This window comes from Pleurodeles waltl, chromosome 12, assembly GCF_031143425.1.
Source record: "Pleurodeles waltl isolate 20211129_DDA chromosome 12, aPleWal1.hap1.20221129, whole genome shotgun sequence".
Lineage (NCBI taxonomy): Eukaryota > Metazoa > Chordata > Amphibia > Caudata > Salamandridae > Pleurodeles > Pleurodeles waltl.
In genome coordinates this window covers 206,915,180-206,934,743 of record NC_090451.1, presented here as the reverse complement: position 1 = coordinate 206,934,743, position 19,564 = coordinate 206,915,180, and the positions used below count along the sequence as shown (strand labels likewise).

The 19,564-nt window shown below is 44.5% G+C and overlaps 1 protein-coding gene across 1 annotated transcript in view; it reads left to right on the top strand.

The window, feature by feature from the left end:
• SLC22A31 (solute carrier family 22 member 31) overlaps positions 1 to 19,564 on the top strand; it is a 205,319-nt gene that overhangs the window by 23,764 nt on the left and 161,991 nt on the right. Inside the window, exon 2 of the mRNA XM_069217231.1 lies at positions 11,394 to 11,497. Within this exon, the coding sequence (XP_069073332.1) occupies positions 11,394 to 11,497 (104 nt within the window). The remainder of the gene's footprint in view (positions 1 to 11,393; positions 11,498 to 19,564) is intronic.

Sequence of the window (19,564 nt, the reverse complement as noted above, 5' to 3'; positions counted from 1 at the left end):
ACTTTGGGTCACCTTTTCTTGTGAATCGTGTTGGACTCCAAACTTTTAAGATACTGAGACCTCTTCTACCATTAAATGTTTCGTCTTACGTAACATTTGCCACCTGGACCTTTATTTGAAGAACTCTCTTCTTCAGATGTGGTCCAGTACTCCTCATCATCCATTCCGTTTCTGTTCTTATTCTTTAAAATATTTTTTAGCGTCTCTTGTACACTCTCCTTTAATTCCGGTCTAATAATCTTTATCACTCTCTCCTGCTGAATATCTTTTTTTTCAGAATTTATCTCTGACATTCTGAATAAAATGAACAATATATTAAATATTTTAATAAAGTATATATACACCTCAATAGCCTTCTTAAAATTCACTTAACCGAACAGAGACGCGATCTGAAATCCCTCAGGAACAGCCAGAAAGGAGACCTGATCGAACGTTCTATTCAACTCCAAAAAACAAACTCAAAGTGGTCGATATATCACAAAATGCACCGATCTATACTCCCTGTCTGTTCAGAAAATCCGAAACACTGGGTAAAAAAAACGTATACCCATTATCTTCAGATGTGTTTCACAAAAAATATTTACTTGTATAATCCTTGTTCATCTATTTATGTTTTCATTTTCTAATCGCAAGCGTGAAACCCACACGACTAGAGCATAGAGAATTCTATTTTACAAAGACTCGACTTTGATTTTAACCGAAAAAGTCTTTATGTTTTTCAGTTCAGTTCCATTCTCTATGCCACATTCAAGCTAAACACATTTATTAGTAAGATGAAACCTCACTTGTTGCTATTGCCTAACAAGGCCGGTCGCACGGATGTGTCCAAAGAGCTCGTGCTGCGTATTGAGCTTAACCCATGTTTGTAACGGTTCAGCACCAAGTGCTACGTGAGATAAAAGCATACAAATACAAAACTATACATCCATGCTCATCAAAAGAACAATACTTACTGGAGCTAAAATATAAAATGTTATAAACATTAAAAATTATACTGAAAAAATTAACTGTTTTTTTTAAAGTAAACTCGAGCTTAATCAATTTAACACAGATCCCATAATTGAGTTCTGATAAATTTCCCTTTAAGAATGCAGTGTAGTAAATCCAACAATTAATAATAAATTAAAAAAAATATGTTATCTGAATAGCAAGGCATTGGAGATATACTTATCTGCTCAGTAGCAGCATAGAAAGAGGAGGAGTGTGCAGTGCTGGGGAGTTTTATGGACTGAATGTTCTTTTTGTTTTTGTTGTCATAGTTGATTCTAATATAGCGCTTTAAAGATGTGCTGCTTGGAAGTGGTGAATTAAAGGATTAATGTATAACGCTAGCCTCCTGTCTTGACATAAACTCAATGAACTATATCCAGTCACTGACAGATGATTTGAAAGTGAAATTCTGTAAGGGCTGGTAGTCGTTGTTTGTCATACAGATATGTCCAGTTATAACTGGTCGTTTAGAGACAGAAATGCCAGTTGGTGCTCAAAGGTTATCTGGCAGAAGTACCGCTGTCCTCCTGTTAAGCCAGTGAACACCTCTAATTTACTGAGACTTGGCCCAGGCGGACAGAAGATTGTCCAAAGTGCGAGCATGCCAGGTTGAGAGGTATGGCCTGCCCCATCCCACGGGACACGGGTGGGCAAGCAGCGGCTGTTACACTCGGTCATCATCACGGTGTCACTCATTCAGTGTTGCCTGGCGTTCTGAGCCTCTCTGTGACCCATCTGGCAAAAGGCCTTGTTTACTTACTAACTCCTCAGCCCAAGCCTCTCCTGTTGCAATTTCTAGCCTTCAGTGTAGACAGAAGAAACTGAACGGCCCTTTGAAATGAGTGGAGGTGCTCAGCACCACCAAAGGTAGGTTCAAAATGAATCACTGGGATCAAAGGCTCATTTGCAAGGGTTGCAGTGGTTCCAGTCTTTGGAGTTGTTTGAGTGCTGATTTGTGGTGAGGGAATGAATGTCCAGTGAAGCCATTCAGCAAGTTAAGCCCTCCTGCTTACGTCCTCAGAGTCCTGGTTGCTCTGATAGCTTTAAGATAAGAATATTTGAACCGGAGGTGGGAGGCAGGGGTAGAAGAAATCTCATAGGAAGTATGAATGGAGCAGGAAGGCAAAGACGGAAATTAAAACCTCAGCGAAGTTTCACAGGTGAGAGGGTAGCAAGAAGCAAAAGCTCAAGAGTGGTTGGGAATTTGGATTGGGGAAGCAACAAGTTGCCCGGGGGAGTTTTGAAGGCGAGAGGCACGTTAGAATAAAGTAGTAAACAGTCTGAAGAGATTCAAAAGTGAATTGAACTTTAGAATTGTTGTGGAGAGAAGTGACCAAAACAATTGGACCGGGGGCCCGAGGCAAGCTCGTTGGACTCTGAGAACGGTGCGGGCCAGATTGGGACCGGTCTAGGGTGGCAGCCAACTGTGGCTGCATCATTTTAATTTTCGCAGGCTCTCTAGTGAAAGGTGACCATTGGTCAGGTGAGTTAAATAGGGGCAACCTCATTTGATCGCCACCCTGCTTCCCATGACTACCGTTGACAGAACCTGCCTCTGCCCTGAGAGCTTCACTTCCATCCCTGCAGCTAGCACAATGTTGTAGGAGTGTTTTGCTTTCTTGATTCCATGGGCCAGAGGATGATTTATGTTAGGCCACAAAACAGGTGGACAACCTTGTCATCAGAAATATAATTTTTTTTTAATTTATTTTTTTTAAAGCCATTGGCTCAACCTAAGGTAGGGTTTCTACGGTCTCTAGTGAAAGGTTGATGGCGTCTGCTAAAGTGATTGTCCATAGTCTGATCAGGTACTCCTACGCAGTACTGTCCTTACACAGCCCGGGGATCCCGGTGGGAGGGGATGGTGGCTGTGCCAGGGACCCAAAGTATGGGCCAGTTGCCCAGGTCCATCTCCCATTAGGCGCCATGGGGGACCCCACTATTATGTTGCTCTGACATGGTTGCTTTTTGGGAACCAGTTTTCATGCTGACCTGAGTTCTCTTTATCTTTAGGGAGCAGGTGGGTTTACCTTTTTAAGGACAACTTATGGAGGGCCGTGTGGGATTTTTCACCCTGGACCCAAGTCCATTGAAATACTTGCTGCCACAAAGGACCTGCAGGGTGGTCAAACATGACTCTGACATCTTTTTTAAAATGTTTTTCATGTAGTTATTGTTTTTTCTTTATCAAACTATCATCCAAAATGCTGCATGTATTGTAAATTATTATGAAATTGCTCTTTATTGTTGCTTCATGTTTATGATGTGTAATAAGTACAGCCTGTGAACGGTGAATATTCTCTAACCCATGAATGGTAGTGAGTATTGGTTGGATTTTGGAAAGATCATGTTTATGGTTAATAAGGGTAAAGTCTGTGTTGGTTGGGGTATGGCTTGTCTCGATGTGGTCCCCCACCTGAATCTGCTCAATAAATAGGTCGTCCATAATGCAACCCGTAATGAGCAATGCTCTATTCTTTGGATTAAACCACGAAATACTTGTTATGGTGCTTGACTGTTTCCACTGGGCTTCCTGTTTGTCACTTGAGTGGTTGTAGTAACTCTCACTTCCCTCTTGAGCCCGCTTTGTACATACTTACCTTATCTTGATTATTTTTTAGTGCAACGCACTCCAGTTTCCCCTCCTGGTTCTGTCTCGTGCATGTCAGAGATTCGCTTTGTCAGGTTTCCTTTGTGCCCATCCCTGACGGATTGTGTTTTACTGTTGATTACAAAGACTAATTGTGTGGTTTCTGTCACAAATTGATACATTTGATGCTGTTTTATGAGCAGGTATTGGTATTATCCAATTCAGGTGCAGCAAATTAACCGACTTCGGAATGATTGCTCCTGCGACCGTAGCAGGACACATACAACACACACCACCCGCCAGACCCCTCTCTTCTCCCCCACAAAGCCAGCACTGAGGTATTCAGGGGTACGGATTGGAGGGGAGGCAACAGGAGGGCCTGTTCCAAGGCAGTTTAATAATGTGGGAGGTCATCCTTCGAGATTTCCTCAAACTGTCCATGCAGAGGTGATCGATATAGAAGTATTGTCAACAGCTGGAAAACGACCACCTGGCAATGAGGGAATCTTGGGCCTTGCCCAAGCCCTAGGGAAGGAGGGATGGGTGTGTGGGTGGGCACCGTAGCTCCTACAGTAGTCCCTACCGCTCCATTCCCCCATCCGGTCATCTCTTCGGCATGTAAACTAGGATGGTGAATGTTTCCACCTCAGCTTTACATGGTGTGGGACCGGTGGACTGCCGGCACATTGGCATCTGGTGGGCACTAACCCCTTCTCTAGCACCCCCTTTTTTTTAGTGGATGCCTGGACCATGGCGCCTCACCCACCAAGGTCAAGGTTAATACTTAAATGTCCTTTTTTTGCTTGAATTATTGCTTTTCAGACGAATGTGGATTTAGTACACCCATAACTAAACTGGTAGGGTCTGTCACTATCCCCCCGTAGAGATATGACGTCAGTCAGCCTAAGGGTGTACTTGTCAAATGCACCAGTGCGCGCGTACATAGGAAGGATTGACAAATGATATGATACGGGCTAATTTTATGACATGGACTTGTCCATTTTTTATGACTTGTACTTGTCAAATGCACCAGCGCGCGCATACATAGGAAGGATTGACAAATTATATGATACGGGCTAATTTTATGACATGGACAGCACTATTGATAGCTTGTGGAGGCATGACGTTGTGAAAACGTGCCTCCTGTAAGGCCCGTGGTTTACAGAACTCGCAGTAATGTGCTACTTTTCTACAACTACCTTGCAGTTAGAGGAGTAAGCCAAACTGCGGTAGTAATTATTCTGTATTTTTCTAAGTCTTGACTAGTATTTCTGATGCTAATAAGTCTTGACTAACTTTCAGTGAGGTTTGGGACTACTGGGAGTCAAATATTCCCTCATATCACCCCGTGAATGTCATGGTCAGAGTTGCACAGGTGCACCTGTGGCGTGCAGGGGCATAGTTTCCTTGCCAATCAGCCCTTGGCATGGTTCCATAGCACAATGATGGAAATCGTAGAGCAGCCAATGTTGTTTCAGAGTCAGAGATTAGGACTGTGTGTAAACACACAGTGGACCGAGGCACATTTGGCACAATTCCAAAAGAAACTTCACATGGGTGCACGTTTACCACTTTTAGGTATTAACGAAAACAACTCGCATGTGCCCACATATACTCCTGGAAAACATGTGAATTACTTCATTCTACTATTGCATTGGCGCATTCGTGTACATAATTGCACTTTTACAATTATGCATGGTGTACAATTAGTGCATTGGAACATTTTTTATTTTTGTTACAGAAATGTCCTCCCTGGGGATAGTGTTTTTTTTCCTTATAAAGAATCTCTCTCCTTGCACCCCTACCAACTGAGAGGGAGTTTGGTTCTCCTACCTAACCTGGAAATTATTTTACTCCTGCCTTAGGCTACAGTACATTTCCAATGTGAAAAATTCATGCCTTGGCAGGAGTACATCTTCAGCCATTTCTAGGGAGGCAAGGGATTGGTAAGGTTTTTAAGAATACGCAAGTACAGTTGAGTATTTCGTTGTTCCCAAACTGTCTATGGACACTCCACCCGGGAATGCCAACTCCCACCACTTGACTCGGATTTACGCGTGCTCATTGTTACACTGCCTTGAGCCAATTCTGTGCGTGAGTGAAGGGATTTGTGAGTGCAAGGACACCTTTGGTTAAAGACTTGCTCTTGGAAATCGTGCCATTTGCGTGAGTACGTCAAGGAGCGCACGTGCACGACTTTGTGAACCGGGCCCGTTGTTTCCATTGTAACAGAGATGATAGGTACTGTCTGCATTCATTGTTTCATGTCACATACACCTGTCCAGGCCACAGGTCGTAGAAGGGTTTCTCTGTCAAGGAATGTGCAGCAAGGGGTGGTGCCCTGTCGTTTTAAGAAAAAGCCTTTCATGGTGTCCAGTACAATGCTAGCCTCTTCCGGTGTGTTTCTGTTTCCTTCAAAACTTAATCCCCCCACCTTAATGTTGCCTTCTGTGAAACAGGAGAGTGGGAGGTGAAGCTGTGAAGACATTGCTCTCAGTTTAGAGGCAAGTAAAGCAGTTTTCGAAATGAAATAGATTCTTTTTTTCAATATGGTATGTAATCGTGTTTCTGAAAAATGGGCGAGCTGGGGTGTAAGAAATAAATATCACAAAGTTCCAAGTACTACTGTGTGTTTTTCGAGCATCATCTTTTTTGTGTGCATTTTGTAATAATACTGCATCAAAAAATCGCAGCTAACCTTCAGACATTACAATAGATCATATGTGTAGCTTCATCAATAATGCTACAGCTAAGTTTAGAATGGCACAGTCGATCTTAATACATCAACAGGAAGGTAATAGGAACCAACATGGTTGTACCACCTATTGCTGTTCGGGATCATCTGCGGGATCAGTCTGAAGTGTGCACACAAGTACATCCCATGGTGATGCTGTGGGATGATTATATGGGCCAGGGACCTCTTCCCTCCAAAATGCCCCGGATTCTGTCCCTGCCCACTTAATTAGTTCCGCTTGTCGGTGGGGGACCCCCGGGAGCGACGTTGCCTTCCACTTCATTGCCATCACACTCCTAGATAGCAACCCGGTTAGATCAATGAAATGGATAATGGTTCTCCTGGTCCTTCCTTTTCCGTAAAGACCCAGAACTCAGCTACCCATATTACTGACATCCTGTTGGCCCGCGACACGCGGTAGTACCTCGCAAGATGTGCATGATGTTGGCTTGAGGAGCATGACAGCAAGGGAAGGCGGGTGATGCCATGGGGTATAGTTGATGGATTCTGTGCAGCTTCAGATGAGCCCTGTGGGAGGATATTATGCTGTATGTATCAGAATTTGGCATTCCGGGAGACTTTATGTGGAAAGATAAGTGTTCTTTGCCGTTCCTTTGGAGTCAGGGGTTGCTTCAGATCTCGCTCCCATTGCTGGCGCAAGGCAGCCATAAGATCAGCTGTTCTATCTGGAGTGACCTGTGCAATCCAGTAAATAAGCTGCTTTCCACTGACATGTGAATATTATTTGCATGAGTAGGTAAGTGGGGGGTTCGGTGGCCGTTATACTCCAAGGTGTTTGAGCTCCAGGACCAGATGCCTGCTTGAGAAAGTGTTGCCCCGGGAGGCCCGTCTGGTCCGACAGGATGTCTAAAGGAATCAAGCTGCCTTCCTGGTATAGTTCCCCTGTTGTGTCAACTGTGAGTTTCCCAGTCCTGTGCCCTCTGTGCCCGTCACTGCCCAGAAGGAAGCCAGGGACAGTACAGGAATGTCCCATGCGTAGGGCACCAGTCCAGGCGACAGTTGCAGGGCTCGTCATATACCTGGTTATTGCTACATGAAGCACTGCCGGCAGGGAGTTCAGTAGAGGTGCCTATGGAAGAAACTGTTCCTGTACTTTGTCTAATGTGTCTCCTCCAAACACAGAGGTAGCCAACGGGTCTCCCGCTGGGCTACCAGATAGTAATGCTCAAAATGTGAAGCCTCAGTCCACCAGACTTGGTGGGTAATTGTAGTTTCGAAAGAGCAACACTTCATCTACCGGTGTTCCAGGTCGAGTCACCCAGTATTCCATCCAGTATACAGAACACTTTGCAAGGAACTATTATTGGCAGGTTTGCAAAATACTAAAGTAGCCTTTGGAGCATCACCATTTTGAAAAGCACAACCCGACCTTGTATGGTAAGGGAAAGCACGTTCCAGAAAGCAACTTTTGGTTGGAGGGCGGTGATTGCTCTCATTAAGTTACTCTCAAGTAGGTCGAGGACAACATTATTATATTTATAGTTGATACCCCATAGCAGAATGTGTGGGCTGCTCACTTAATCCGGTGTTCAACTACTGTGAGGGAGCATGGGGGGCAGTCAAGTCATATCAGCAATAGGTATGTCTTCGTTCAGTTAACCACCAGGATGAAGACTCTCTTGAATTCTTTCAGCTCGTGAACAATATCCTGTATTCTCCTGCCTTTGTTTCGGACATAAACCAGGGCGTCAACGGCATACAGCAACATTAGGTGTATCGCTCCTCTAGTAGGTATGTCCCAGGTCCTGCCATAGCCAGCAGTGCCAACACAGGGCAAATCTGGCACGTTCGCCTGCCCACTGGGAACGGGGCTGATATTAATTGACCAATTTTCACTCTGGTCATGGGATCTGTTTATAGCAGTTTAATGAGACTGATCAGTTTGTTCCACACCCCCACATGATGAAGCATAGTGAACATGTAATCCCAGTCCAGCATATCGAAGGCCTTCTCGAGGTCCAAGACCAGGCAGACTGAGTGCGGCCACTGAATTGGGGTTTCCTTTAAGATATTGTGCAGACATCTCGGATTAAGGGAGATAGACCTTCCTGGGATGAGCCCATTTTGACCAGCATGGACTAGGTGAGGTCGGCATTTCAATATTCTGGACATGAGGATTTTGCTAAGGATTTTGTGATCGCACCCCATCATGGCTAATGGCCGATAAAATGCAACATCTATTGAGTCTCTGACTGGCTTGGGGAGCAAAACTAAAAGGACATCAGGGATAGAGTAGGGTAACTGCCTCCTGCCAGCGCCAAGGTGTACACTTCAAGCAGCTTTGGAATGAACAGGTCAGCATACGTTTTATACAATTCCATCGGTAGCCGATCTAGCCCGGTGTTTTGCATGTGAGAGAGTCTTGTTTTCGCACATCTGATCTCCTGTGTTGCTATTGGGGCATTTACAGCCAAACACTGCTCTGCTATTACTTCAGCATATAGAGGGGTAGCCAGGCAATCTTCCACCCCTGTGTACTGTGTAGCATGCCTAGGTCTGTAAAGGAGATGGTAATGAGTGGGGAATGTGTCATGAATCCGTGCTTGTGAGCATGCTATCATAATGAGCCCATACAAATAGCTGTTACTGGGGCATGTGTGGCAGTCCAGTAGGCAATCAGGTTTGTTCCCTTTCGGGTGCATTTTTACTTGGTATGCCTTTTAGTGTAAGCATTGTAAAGTTTGTCGGAGGTGGGCATGATGCTGAGATGCCTCCCGTAAGGCTGCGCAGGCTGTTACGTCAGTTTTTATGTTTCTCCTGCACAGCGTGCCCTTGCGAAGTCTTTTGTTGATAAAAGAAAAATAATATCTCAAAAGGGGCTTAGAACCCGCTCCCATACTCACATTCGTAGGCTTCCTGGTCACACGCATTTTCTGGCTTCTGATTGGTCAGCAGCCTCAGGGTCATGTTCTCAAGTTTCACTACTGCTTTCTCTGCTCTTCTTTGGCGCCTGGACCAAGTACAGTTTCTGGCTGGCAGACAGTGGTTGGCAGAAACGACCACATGCTCCTAAAGGTACTCTTTTTTGATGTCTTTTTAGCGCTCCATAAGTGTGCCTGTGTTTCCAAACGTCTTATTTTTGCACAGATCACCCTGATCCCCTCACTGATTTTACTTTGTTTCACTTTTGCTGTTCCTGCCACCTCCTCCCTCCAGTTGTTTCTTGCTGCCTCACACCTCCTGGTGCTTGCCCTGTGCGCAGATCAGCCCAGCCCTCTCACTGATAGAGAGGGAGAGCCTTGCAGGCGCTTCAGCAAAGACCAAGGGGCCATGCCTGAAACTTCTGTACTCGGCAGACACAGGAAGAAGGGGAGATGTCAAGTATGACTCAGCAGCTGAACAGGCCTGAGGATCGTCCCTGTAGCTGGCTCTGCGACTCTGAGGGCGGTGGGGCCATCCGATTGAGAGTGTCATGAGGTGGCATGGTGTGGTGGGCACACATAAACACAAGAGCTGCACTGCTCACGCAGCAGGTCCTTTGAGGGTGCGGGGACACCCCCGGTTCTCATGAGGTGGCATGCTGCACTGGTCACACATATAAGCACAGAGGCTTCGACAGGCACCTCCTTCTGTCTGCCAGAATATTCTTGCTTTTCAGAACCCCCATGATGCGGTCCTCCTCAAACATGTGCCCAACATCCACAGGGCTTGAAAGGATCCACTACCGCTTCTGGATCGAACACCTGCAGAACGTCCCTGCCTTTAATTCTGTGAGACGTTCTGCTAGACTGTTAAGCTTGTTAAAACATTTAGTTTGAGCTGTGATTTGGTTTGAGGGAGGACGGGAATCTGCCTTTAATATTGTTAGTTTAACATTCCTTCAGAATATTCCATTTGAAGAGCGAAAGTTGTCAATCATTCACTCACACATTGATTCATTGGTTTAAAATGACTTTATGTAAGTCACTCACTGTGTTGGTCGAATGAGCATAAAGATTAGCGAAGCCAATACATTTCGCATAGGCGAAACATATTGGCTTTGCCAATGCTTGTTTCACATTGCATGATTCAGATGCTTGATTGTCATTTCATTGTTATACGTCATCCTAAAAGTGTCCCCAGTGTGGTCCTTTCATCAGAAATGAGGGGTTGAGAAGCTGACTTAATTTAGAGGCTGCTCTTTGACACCTGCTTCCAGGCAAGCAACACCAGAGTTGCTGATGGCCCATTACAGAAAGTCTCACCTTCACCCTGCCAAAACACTACATTACATTACAGTAACAATTTATGTCGTCTTCCACAACCCAGCTACCTCTACCAACACTTGTTTACTGTTCGCATGCCTTTTACCCTGTACAGCGCTCTGCTACCTTTTGGCTATGTTCATGCTATCAAGACACCACATACATGCATGCATTCCTTGCCCAGGGGCATACTAAAAGCTCCTCTTGGCCAGAGCCTAGAGACAACTTTAAATTCAATCTACACGCCTCCTAAGTGTGCCAGCTGACAGAGGTTTGACTCCCTTTGCTGTGTTGTGTGGTAGGATCAAGGAAGAAGCATGACTGACAGTAACTTGATTGCAGATCCTGCCTATGTAATTCGTGGAGCTTAAAAACCGACATGGTTGATTTTTTTGATCCCCTCCTTTCCTTTCCAGTTTGGGGACATGCTGAAATACCTAGTCGAATTATCAGGATTTAAAGAGTAATCATTGCTTCTAAGGTTTCAGGTTAACCATTCCTATGTTTTGTAGAATCACAGCATTGATTGACTTGAAAAAGAATGACCTTAAGTTTACTTTAAGTGAAAAGGAAAATTGAAACACTATCCACTTTGTATTGCTGTACTAGCGTATAACGTACAAAACATTATTATTTTCCATGCCAATGTATCTCAGTAAGTTGATGAGTCTGTTGTTGAACCAATTTATGAGTTTTTAAAAACAAGGTAATGGAGAAGATCCATTTAATACTGAAAGATCGAAGTTTAAATATATTGTTTTTAATTTTTGAATGAAATTTAAAGTATGCTGATGATCTGTTTCATTTGCTTAGATTTATAAAGGATCCCTTTTCCAGGCGGTCACAGATTTTAACTTCACCTCTTTCCTTGCAGTGGGACCTGGTGTGTGCCAATCACTGGAAGGTACCTGTGGAGCAGGTCAGCTTCACGCTTGGTTGCTTGAGCGGCTTCCTCATCTTTGGATCCACCTGTGACAGGTAAGGCCTTTTTTCTAAACAAAATTATATGGAGGAGACTGAGAACTGTGGCAGGCCCCTCAAAAGACTTCAAAATGGGCCCCTAAGCAAGTATGTATGTATATATGTATGTATGTAGTCGATGCCAGGCCTGTTAGTGGTGACATGGATAGGAGCTATATTGCTAGAGTATCTTCAGAAGGGGGTGGTGGCTTTAGGAACTGAGCCCAGCCTATTGCATGTGGGCATGGAGTACCTTATTAGTTCAGATTAGTATTCTTATAGTTTAATAACTTACTCTTTTTGTTGCCCTTGTGAATTTATAGCCCGGGTGTATGTGTGCAGTTATCATTAAGGATGGCACTCCCTTTATCCTCCTCATAATTCTAAAAGGCTATGTCGGCGGCTCAGCCAAGAGTTTAACCTGCAATAATTGCTAGTTCTGTAACATTCACACTGAGGTATTTTGTTAGTTGTGAGACTCCGATCTGAATCAGTAGCTCGTGGTCGATTAGGGCTGCCTTGTAAATACAGGACTGCTGAATCATTATGCCCCAAGCATGGCATTCAAACGCAGCATCAGCACACAACATTATTGCATTATGAATTTTCATAGATATTAGCATGTGTCTGCAAAAGTTATAAGCAGGTAAGAAATCCATGCAGAAGTAAAGTTTTATGGTCAACTATGTCCTCATGAACAGCCAAAATGTGATCTTTAGTACCCTATACAAACAAGATAAGACTTGAGGACAAGATGGCTGCAACCTCTGTCTCTAAAGTTTCCCTTTCATAAGCTATGGCCCTATTTCATGATTTTGTGCAGGGTGAATCATTTTTCCTGTTACACCCTCCACTGACACTTACCACCAACTCTCCTCTGCATACAGGTGCCTCTGTCACCTGTACCCAGAGATATTTGTCACACCTGACGTTAGCCAACATATTCTTTAATGACCTGCACTGCAATCAAAGGCAGTCGTGGAAAATATAATTAAATCAGCTCCATGCTGCACTAGGTGAGCATATCTAGATGTATTAATTAAAAGACATAGGCTTTGCAGAAACCTTTGAAGCAAAACTAATTAAATATTACAGTTTTGTATAGCCTATGACAATTATGCTAAGTGGTGCTAAGTAGTACTACATATATGATAAAGCAGTGATAGTTGAACAAAAATGTGTTAAATTGTTTTCTAAAAATAATTTGAGAAGTTATAAGTTTGATGCCCAATGGAAAGGAGTTTAGTAACATGGGTGCTAGGCCTGTTAAAGTACGTCCTCCGATAAAAGATCTTTTATGTGCTGGAACTTTAAGGAGACAAACTTGAGCTGATCCTAGATTGAATGACGTGTGGCATCTGCACAACATTGCAGAAAATGAGAGGCAGATCCTTCTTGGTATTTGTGTACCAGACACAGAATCTTAAACAAGTTCTGCCCTGGATAGGGAACCAGTGCAGTTGAGCCAGTATATGCTTAGCGTAAGCAAAGTGAGTGAGAGTCCACAAGAACAATAGGTTCGGTGGCATGTGTGGCTTTGCATTATCTTGCCATCTAGTGTTGGGTCCGCAGTGTTACAAGTAGTTTTTCTTCTAAGAAGATGTTTTTCAAGCCATAGCATCGAGTGACCCCTCCCTCTCGGCAATACTGCGCATACGCATCAAGTCCTTTGTTAGATTGTTTTCTCTCCGCCGTCTGGTATGGACATGTAATTCTTTGCTCCGTCTTCGACTTGCTCCAGTCCGAGACTGTTACTCTGTCTTTTCTATCCGATGGTATTGCACATTTGATCGGGTTTTCTGACTCTCACATCAACCGTTTCTCACTTGTTGGTTCCAGTTTTCTCAACCGTACAACCTTCTGGGCGGAGGCCCCTCGGGCCGTTAGGCCTTAAAACCTTTGGCACCAGAGAGAATGTTTGCCCGATGGAGCAGACACCATTTCGGTTCTGCCCTCTGTGCCATTCGAAGTACCCTTACACCGATCGTCATTGGGTGTGTAACTTATGCCTCTCGCTGGACCATCACAAGGCTACCCGTGAGGCGTGTTGATCAGTCCGAGACTGACAAGCTCATAGGCTAGAGATGGCATGCAGATCTCCAGATGGCACCCTGGATATTTTCAAGGAAGAACATGCGCAGAAGGAGCACCACCAAGAATAAGTCTCCATACAACATTCGGATTCAGATATCCAATATAACGTCGAGAACCAAGAACTGACTTTGACGCAAACCGTGAGTACAGTGGCCCAACCTCTTAACACAAAACCTCCAAAAAGACTTCATATCGAGGTCACCGGACCACCACTGCATTCAAGCCATGGTCAGTCTCAAAAAGAAATTTTGTATGCCCCGCCCATTGGCTCGCCACCGAAAACCATGAAGGCTAAGGCTGCGTCTTTGGCTCTGACCTCATCAACTTCGGTCTGACCTTCCAACACCAAGCACTCGGCACCGACCGCATCGTTTACAAGTTGACAGTTTTCGGATCCGAGTTCCGCACTGAAAAAGATCTGACCAAAGATTTTGGTGCATAAAACTAAGGAACATATTCCTTTGGAGCATTTGGACTCAAGCCACTCCTCCACCACCCCTTTGCCTATGCAACCCATATTAGAGACAGTGGACCCTAGACAGCGCAATATGTATATTCACGAAGGCACAAGATAAATTGTAGCTTCCCCTACAGTTACTTTCAAAAGGAAGATAACCTTCCGGGAAGCACTGGGCACTGCACCACCTAAAAAAGTCCCTAGGGAAAAGACTGTTTCCACAGAAGAGCTAGTTTGTCCTCTTCCTACTTCACCTCCACCTACTTCTCCTCCCCCTTCTCCAACCGAGGGAGACCACCCTCCACAAGGTTCACCATTATTTGAGGAACTCTATTTAGAGGAGATACCACCATATAAGGATCCCTGGGATTTTTATGATCCAGACCCAGTTATTATTATTGGGTTATTTGTACTGATCCAGACTTGTATCCCTCTAGAACTTCCCCTCCAGAGGATACTACCAGCAAGTCGTTGCTAGGGCAACTGCTTAGCATAATGTACCTTTACATAAGGATCCTATTGAACAGGATTTTCTATTTGACACACTTACCACCACACACAGAGACACCCAATATCTCCCTATGTTCTCAGGTATGATGCGGCATGCAAACAACATTTTCCAAGAGCCTGTCCGTTCAAGAATAATAGTGCCAAGGGTAGATAAAAAAAAAAAATACGAAGCAACTCCTTTTGACCCATTATTTATCAGATCACAAGTGCTGCCAGACTTTATAGTGGCTTCTACCGCCAGGAAAAGAACTAATAGGCAGGGACTCCCCTCACCTGACAAAGAGAGTAAAAAGATTGATGCAGCAGGCAAAATAGTAGCTGCGCAAGCTGCTAATCATTGGCGGATAGACACAAATAACATCAGTCCAATGGGTCCTCTCCATTATCCAACATGATTATTGCATGGAGGTCACAACCACACCTCCCAATATCCCTCCTCACGCACACAGGTTAACTCAAGAACACCTCACTGTCTTCAAAGAAGAGGTACAAGCTCTCCTTTCAAAAGGGGCTATATTACCAGTTCCACCCAAATATCAAGGCACAGAAGTATATTCTCTATATTTCCTCATTCCAAAAAAATATGGGTCACTAAGACCCATCTTACATCTCAGGCCTCTAAATCAATACATTCTTTCAGAACATTTTCACTTGGTCACTCTTCATGATGATGTCATTCCAATCCTTCAACAAAAACAAAAAGAGGGCCTTTATAGTGGGAGATTTTAGAGAAAGAAAAAAGGTGGTCCTGTGCATGATACTCCTATATAAATCACAAACCACTGAATGCACAGTTCCACAAGAAAGATAGTGAAAGCTAATCCCAATATGGGAGAGAAGAGCAGGTCCCTGTGAATATCCTAAATCAGGAACAAGAGCCTTCACTCACCAAATGGTGGCATCCTTCATCGGGCTTTGCTCCTGGTTAGGCCAGCGCTGCAAGCCCTCAAGGGGGCTCTCAAGGGGGCTCTTTGCCGGAGATCTTTTGTTAAGGATATTAGCCGGTGGGTGAGAGCAATTATGTGGGATTGGTAAAACAGATGCTGTAAAAAATGACTAGAGGGGAAAATAACAATAGAAAATTACTGAAAAAATAAGCCTCTGTCATGATTAAAAACAATAAGTAAGGGTAAAATCAGAATAATGTCTATTTTACCCTGTTCACATATGATGTCAGGTGACCACAAACCCTATAATCTTGTGGTGTGATGAGGGCAGGTTCGGAAATCCTTGTACTGTCCCAAAATAGGTCAACATTTTTCGCTCAAGTAGTTAATAGAGATCAGGTGCAATTCGTCAGGACCTTAAATAACCTTCCTAATCCTCACTCTTCTAATAGACTAAAATAACCGTGTTACAGGAACCCTCCTCACATTAAAGGATGGGCCCCATAGGGATGGCAATCAGCTTCAATGGTCCAGTCACTTACCGGTCAGATACACCTACCCCAGCTCCGCGCTCCCTGTAGTCAATACATTTTTATTCACAGGGACCTGCTCTTCACTCCACTCCTTCAACAGGGAGATTTTATGACTGCTCTCACCCTTAAAGATGCATACTTCCACATTCCCATCTATCCAGTACACCGCAAATATTTAAGGTTTGTGGTTGCCAGCAGACATTATCAGTTCAAAGTTCTACCTTTTGGGGTCACAACTGCTCCCAGGGTATTTACCAAATGCCTAGCAGTGGTTGCAGCACATCTCAGATGAAAAAATATTCATTTCTTCCCATACCTGGATGATTAGCTTATCAAAGTCAGCACGCTGCAACAGTGTCAGTCCCCCACACAAATTACAGTGAACATTCTTCACAAATAGGTGTTCACAATCAACTTTGTAAAATCTCATCTACAACCTCTCCAGGTTCAACCTAGAGGCCTTTCTCAACACTCACCTTGGGTTAGTATACCCCAGTGCAGCTCGGATACAAAACTTCCAGCATCTACTTCCTCAGTTTCAACAGAATCACACTCCCACAGTTAAAACTGTCATGCAGCTTTCAGGGATGATGGCATCTTGCATTGCCATCGTAACCCATGCCAGACTCCACATGCGTCAGCTACAGCAATGTCTGTCTCATCAGTGGTCTCAGTTACAGGGTCGACTTCAGGATCTAGTGATGATAGACCTCCAAACTTACCACTCTGTGCAATGGTGGAACTCCACCGACCTCTTAAAAGGGCGGCCCTTTCGAGAACCTGTGTCTCAACTCATTATGACCTTGGATGTATCCTTGACAGTTTGGGGAGCACATCTTCAAAACTTCACAGTGCAGGGTCTTTGGGATTACACACATCGTTCCAAGCACATCAATTATCTGGAGCTTCAACAGTATTTCTAACCCTCAAAGCTTTCCTACCTCACCTCACATACAAAGGTGTCCTTGTGTGGATGGACAACATGACAGGGATATATTATCTACAAAAAGAGGGAGGGACACTATCATTCCAGTTATCACAACTCGCACAAACAATATGGAAATGGGTTACTCACTACCACATTCCCCTAATAGCAGAGTATCTCCCAGGGACGTACAACAACTTTGCATACCTGCTCAGCAGGATGCATCAACAAGTCCACGAATGGGAACGCCACCCACAAGACCTCCAAAAATACTTCCAAAGGTGGGGATATACTCAAATAGATCTTTTTGTGACAAAAGAAAACGCAAAATGTCCAAACTTCATGTCCAAGTACCCTCACCCTCTCTCCAAGGGAAATACCATATGGATGAACTGGTCAGGGATATTTGCTTACGCTTGTCTCTCTCTCCCACTCATTCCATTTCTGGTTCACAAGCTCAAACAGACTTCACTGCCTGTGATCTTGGTAGCACCCCATGGGGAGGTCAACCTTGGTTCGCAACACTTCTGGACCTCTCGCAAGTTCCTCACTAGCAGTGGCGGATCGAACAGAGTTTTTGCCACTCTGCGTTCCCGTTGGAGAGTGGAGTTCGACCAAAAAGTCCGCTGACCCCACGAGCAGAGCTCACCGCGTGTACACTGCAGCCCAGTTACGGCCCACATAGCGCAAGTCTGCGCTTGCGATGTGTGGCCCATAACTGACCTGCAGTGCGCCCTTAGCCCCACATCGGCGATGGAGCTGCTCACTGGCGCCAGCTCCGGATCCAGGCCTGGGACCAGGGGCAGAGAGCCAGGCTGCTGGCAACGAGGACAGTCTGGGAGGACCCTGGTAATTCCATGTTTTTTGTTCTGTGCACACTGAATTCAGGCCAGGGCCGTAGGCAGCAAAAGCTGATGTTTCAGGCCTCTTGTGCACCGGCCTGCTGAGGCCTCTTGTGCCCGCTTGCCTTATGTGCACATGGGGCAGGCCGCTGCACAAGATGCCTGAAAACTGCAGCTTTCGCTGCAGCCTGCCCTTGCCTGAATGTGCCTGATCTCGGAAGCGCGAAGCAGGACTGACCCTGCTTAGCACTTCAGAGATCGGGCGCATTCAGGCCAGGGCAGGTGGCACACAGCTGTTCGCAGAACTACTCGGAATTCCACGTAGTTGTAACCCAACTCTGTGGAATTCCACAGTGTATAACATCATGAGCTCTGCCCACCCCTATGCTTCATGGCAAGCTCCCCAAAAAGCAAGATCTTCTGACACAGCACCATGGACAGATCAGGCATCCAGACCTCAAATCGCTCAACCTAGCGACATGGCTCCTAAAGTCATATAATTTGGTTATCTTAACTTACCTCCTGAATGTATGGAACTCTTGAAGGTGGCACGCAGACCGACAACTACAGCATATTATGCAGCAAAATAGAAGTGTTTTGTTTGCTACTGCCAGTCCAAACACATTAATCCAATTAAGGCATCTGTCCAAGAAATTATTTGCTACTTGCTTCATTTGCAGCCAACTAACTTGGCTCACACTTCAATCAGATTAAATATGCAGCTAAAGCTGCAAGATGTACAAAATAGAGAACATATGTCATTGTTCAGAATCCATGTTATTTAAACTTTCATGGAAGGACTTAAAAGGGTAATTCCGCCTAGACTTCCACCTGTTCCATTATGGAATTTAAGATTGTACTCAATAGGCTCATGGGCCCTCCATTTGAGCCATTTCACTCATGTCCTTTCATGGAAGGTATCTTTTCTGGTAGAAATCACATCACTTAGATGTGTCAGTGAGCTCCAGGCATTAACTCTAGAGGAGCCTTTCTTTCAAATTCATAAGGATAAGGTGGTCCTTCAGAAAAATCCAAGATTCCTACCAAAAGTGGTGTCTCAATTTCACATCAGTCATACCATTGATTTGCTAGTTTTTTTCCCCACAACCTGATTCAGTAGCATAGAGGGCACTCCACACTTTAAATGTAAAGAGGGCACTCATGTACTATATTGACAGAACAAAAGAGTTTAGGAAAACAAAACAACTTTTGTGGCTTCGCTTTTCCATCGAAGGGCAATCCAATTTTTAAAAATGGCATAGCTAGATGGATTGTTAAATACAAACATGTTATGCCTGTTGGGAAAAAAAGGTGCTACTATGGCATTTTTGGGAAACATTCCTTTAGCTGACATTGCTACTTGGTCTATGTCACACACATTCACAAAGCATTATTTTGTGGATGTACAAGGACAACAGCAAGCAAATGTAGGACAAGCTGTCCTGAGAACACGTTTTTGGAGGGACTGCTTTACAGTCTGTGTAAAGCATGTGTATCTACAGCCACACATGTCACTGAATGGAAAATGTTACTTACCCAGTAGACATCTGTTCGTGGCATGTAGTGTTGTTTGTGGCATGTAGTGCTGTAGACTCACTAGCGCCCACACTGGGCACATATGTAGATACACTTGCATGGACACCTCTTTCTCTATACTCCCTTCTCATTCCTCTTTCTTACCCACCTGCGGGAAAATAATATAACAAAGGACTCGATGCTCATTTGCTGTATCACCGAGAGGGAGGAGTCACTCAATCCTGTGATTCGAAAAACATCTTTGAAGGAAAACAACTTGTAACACTCTGGACCCAACACTAGATGGCAGGATAATGCAAAG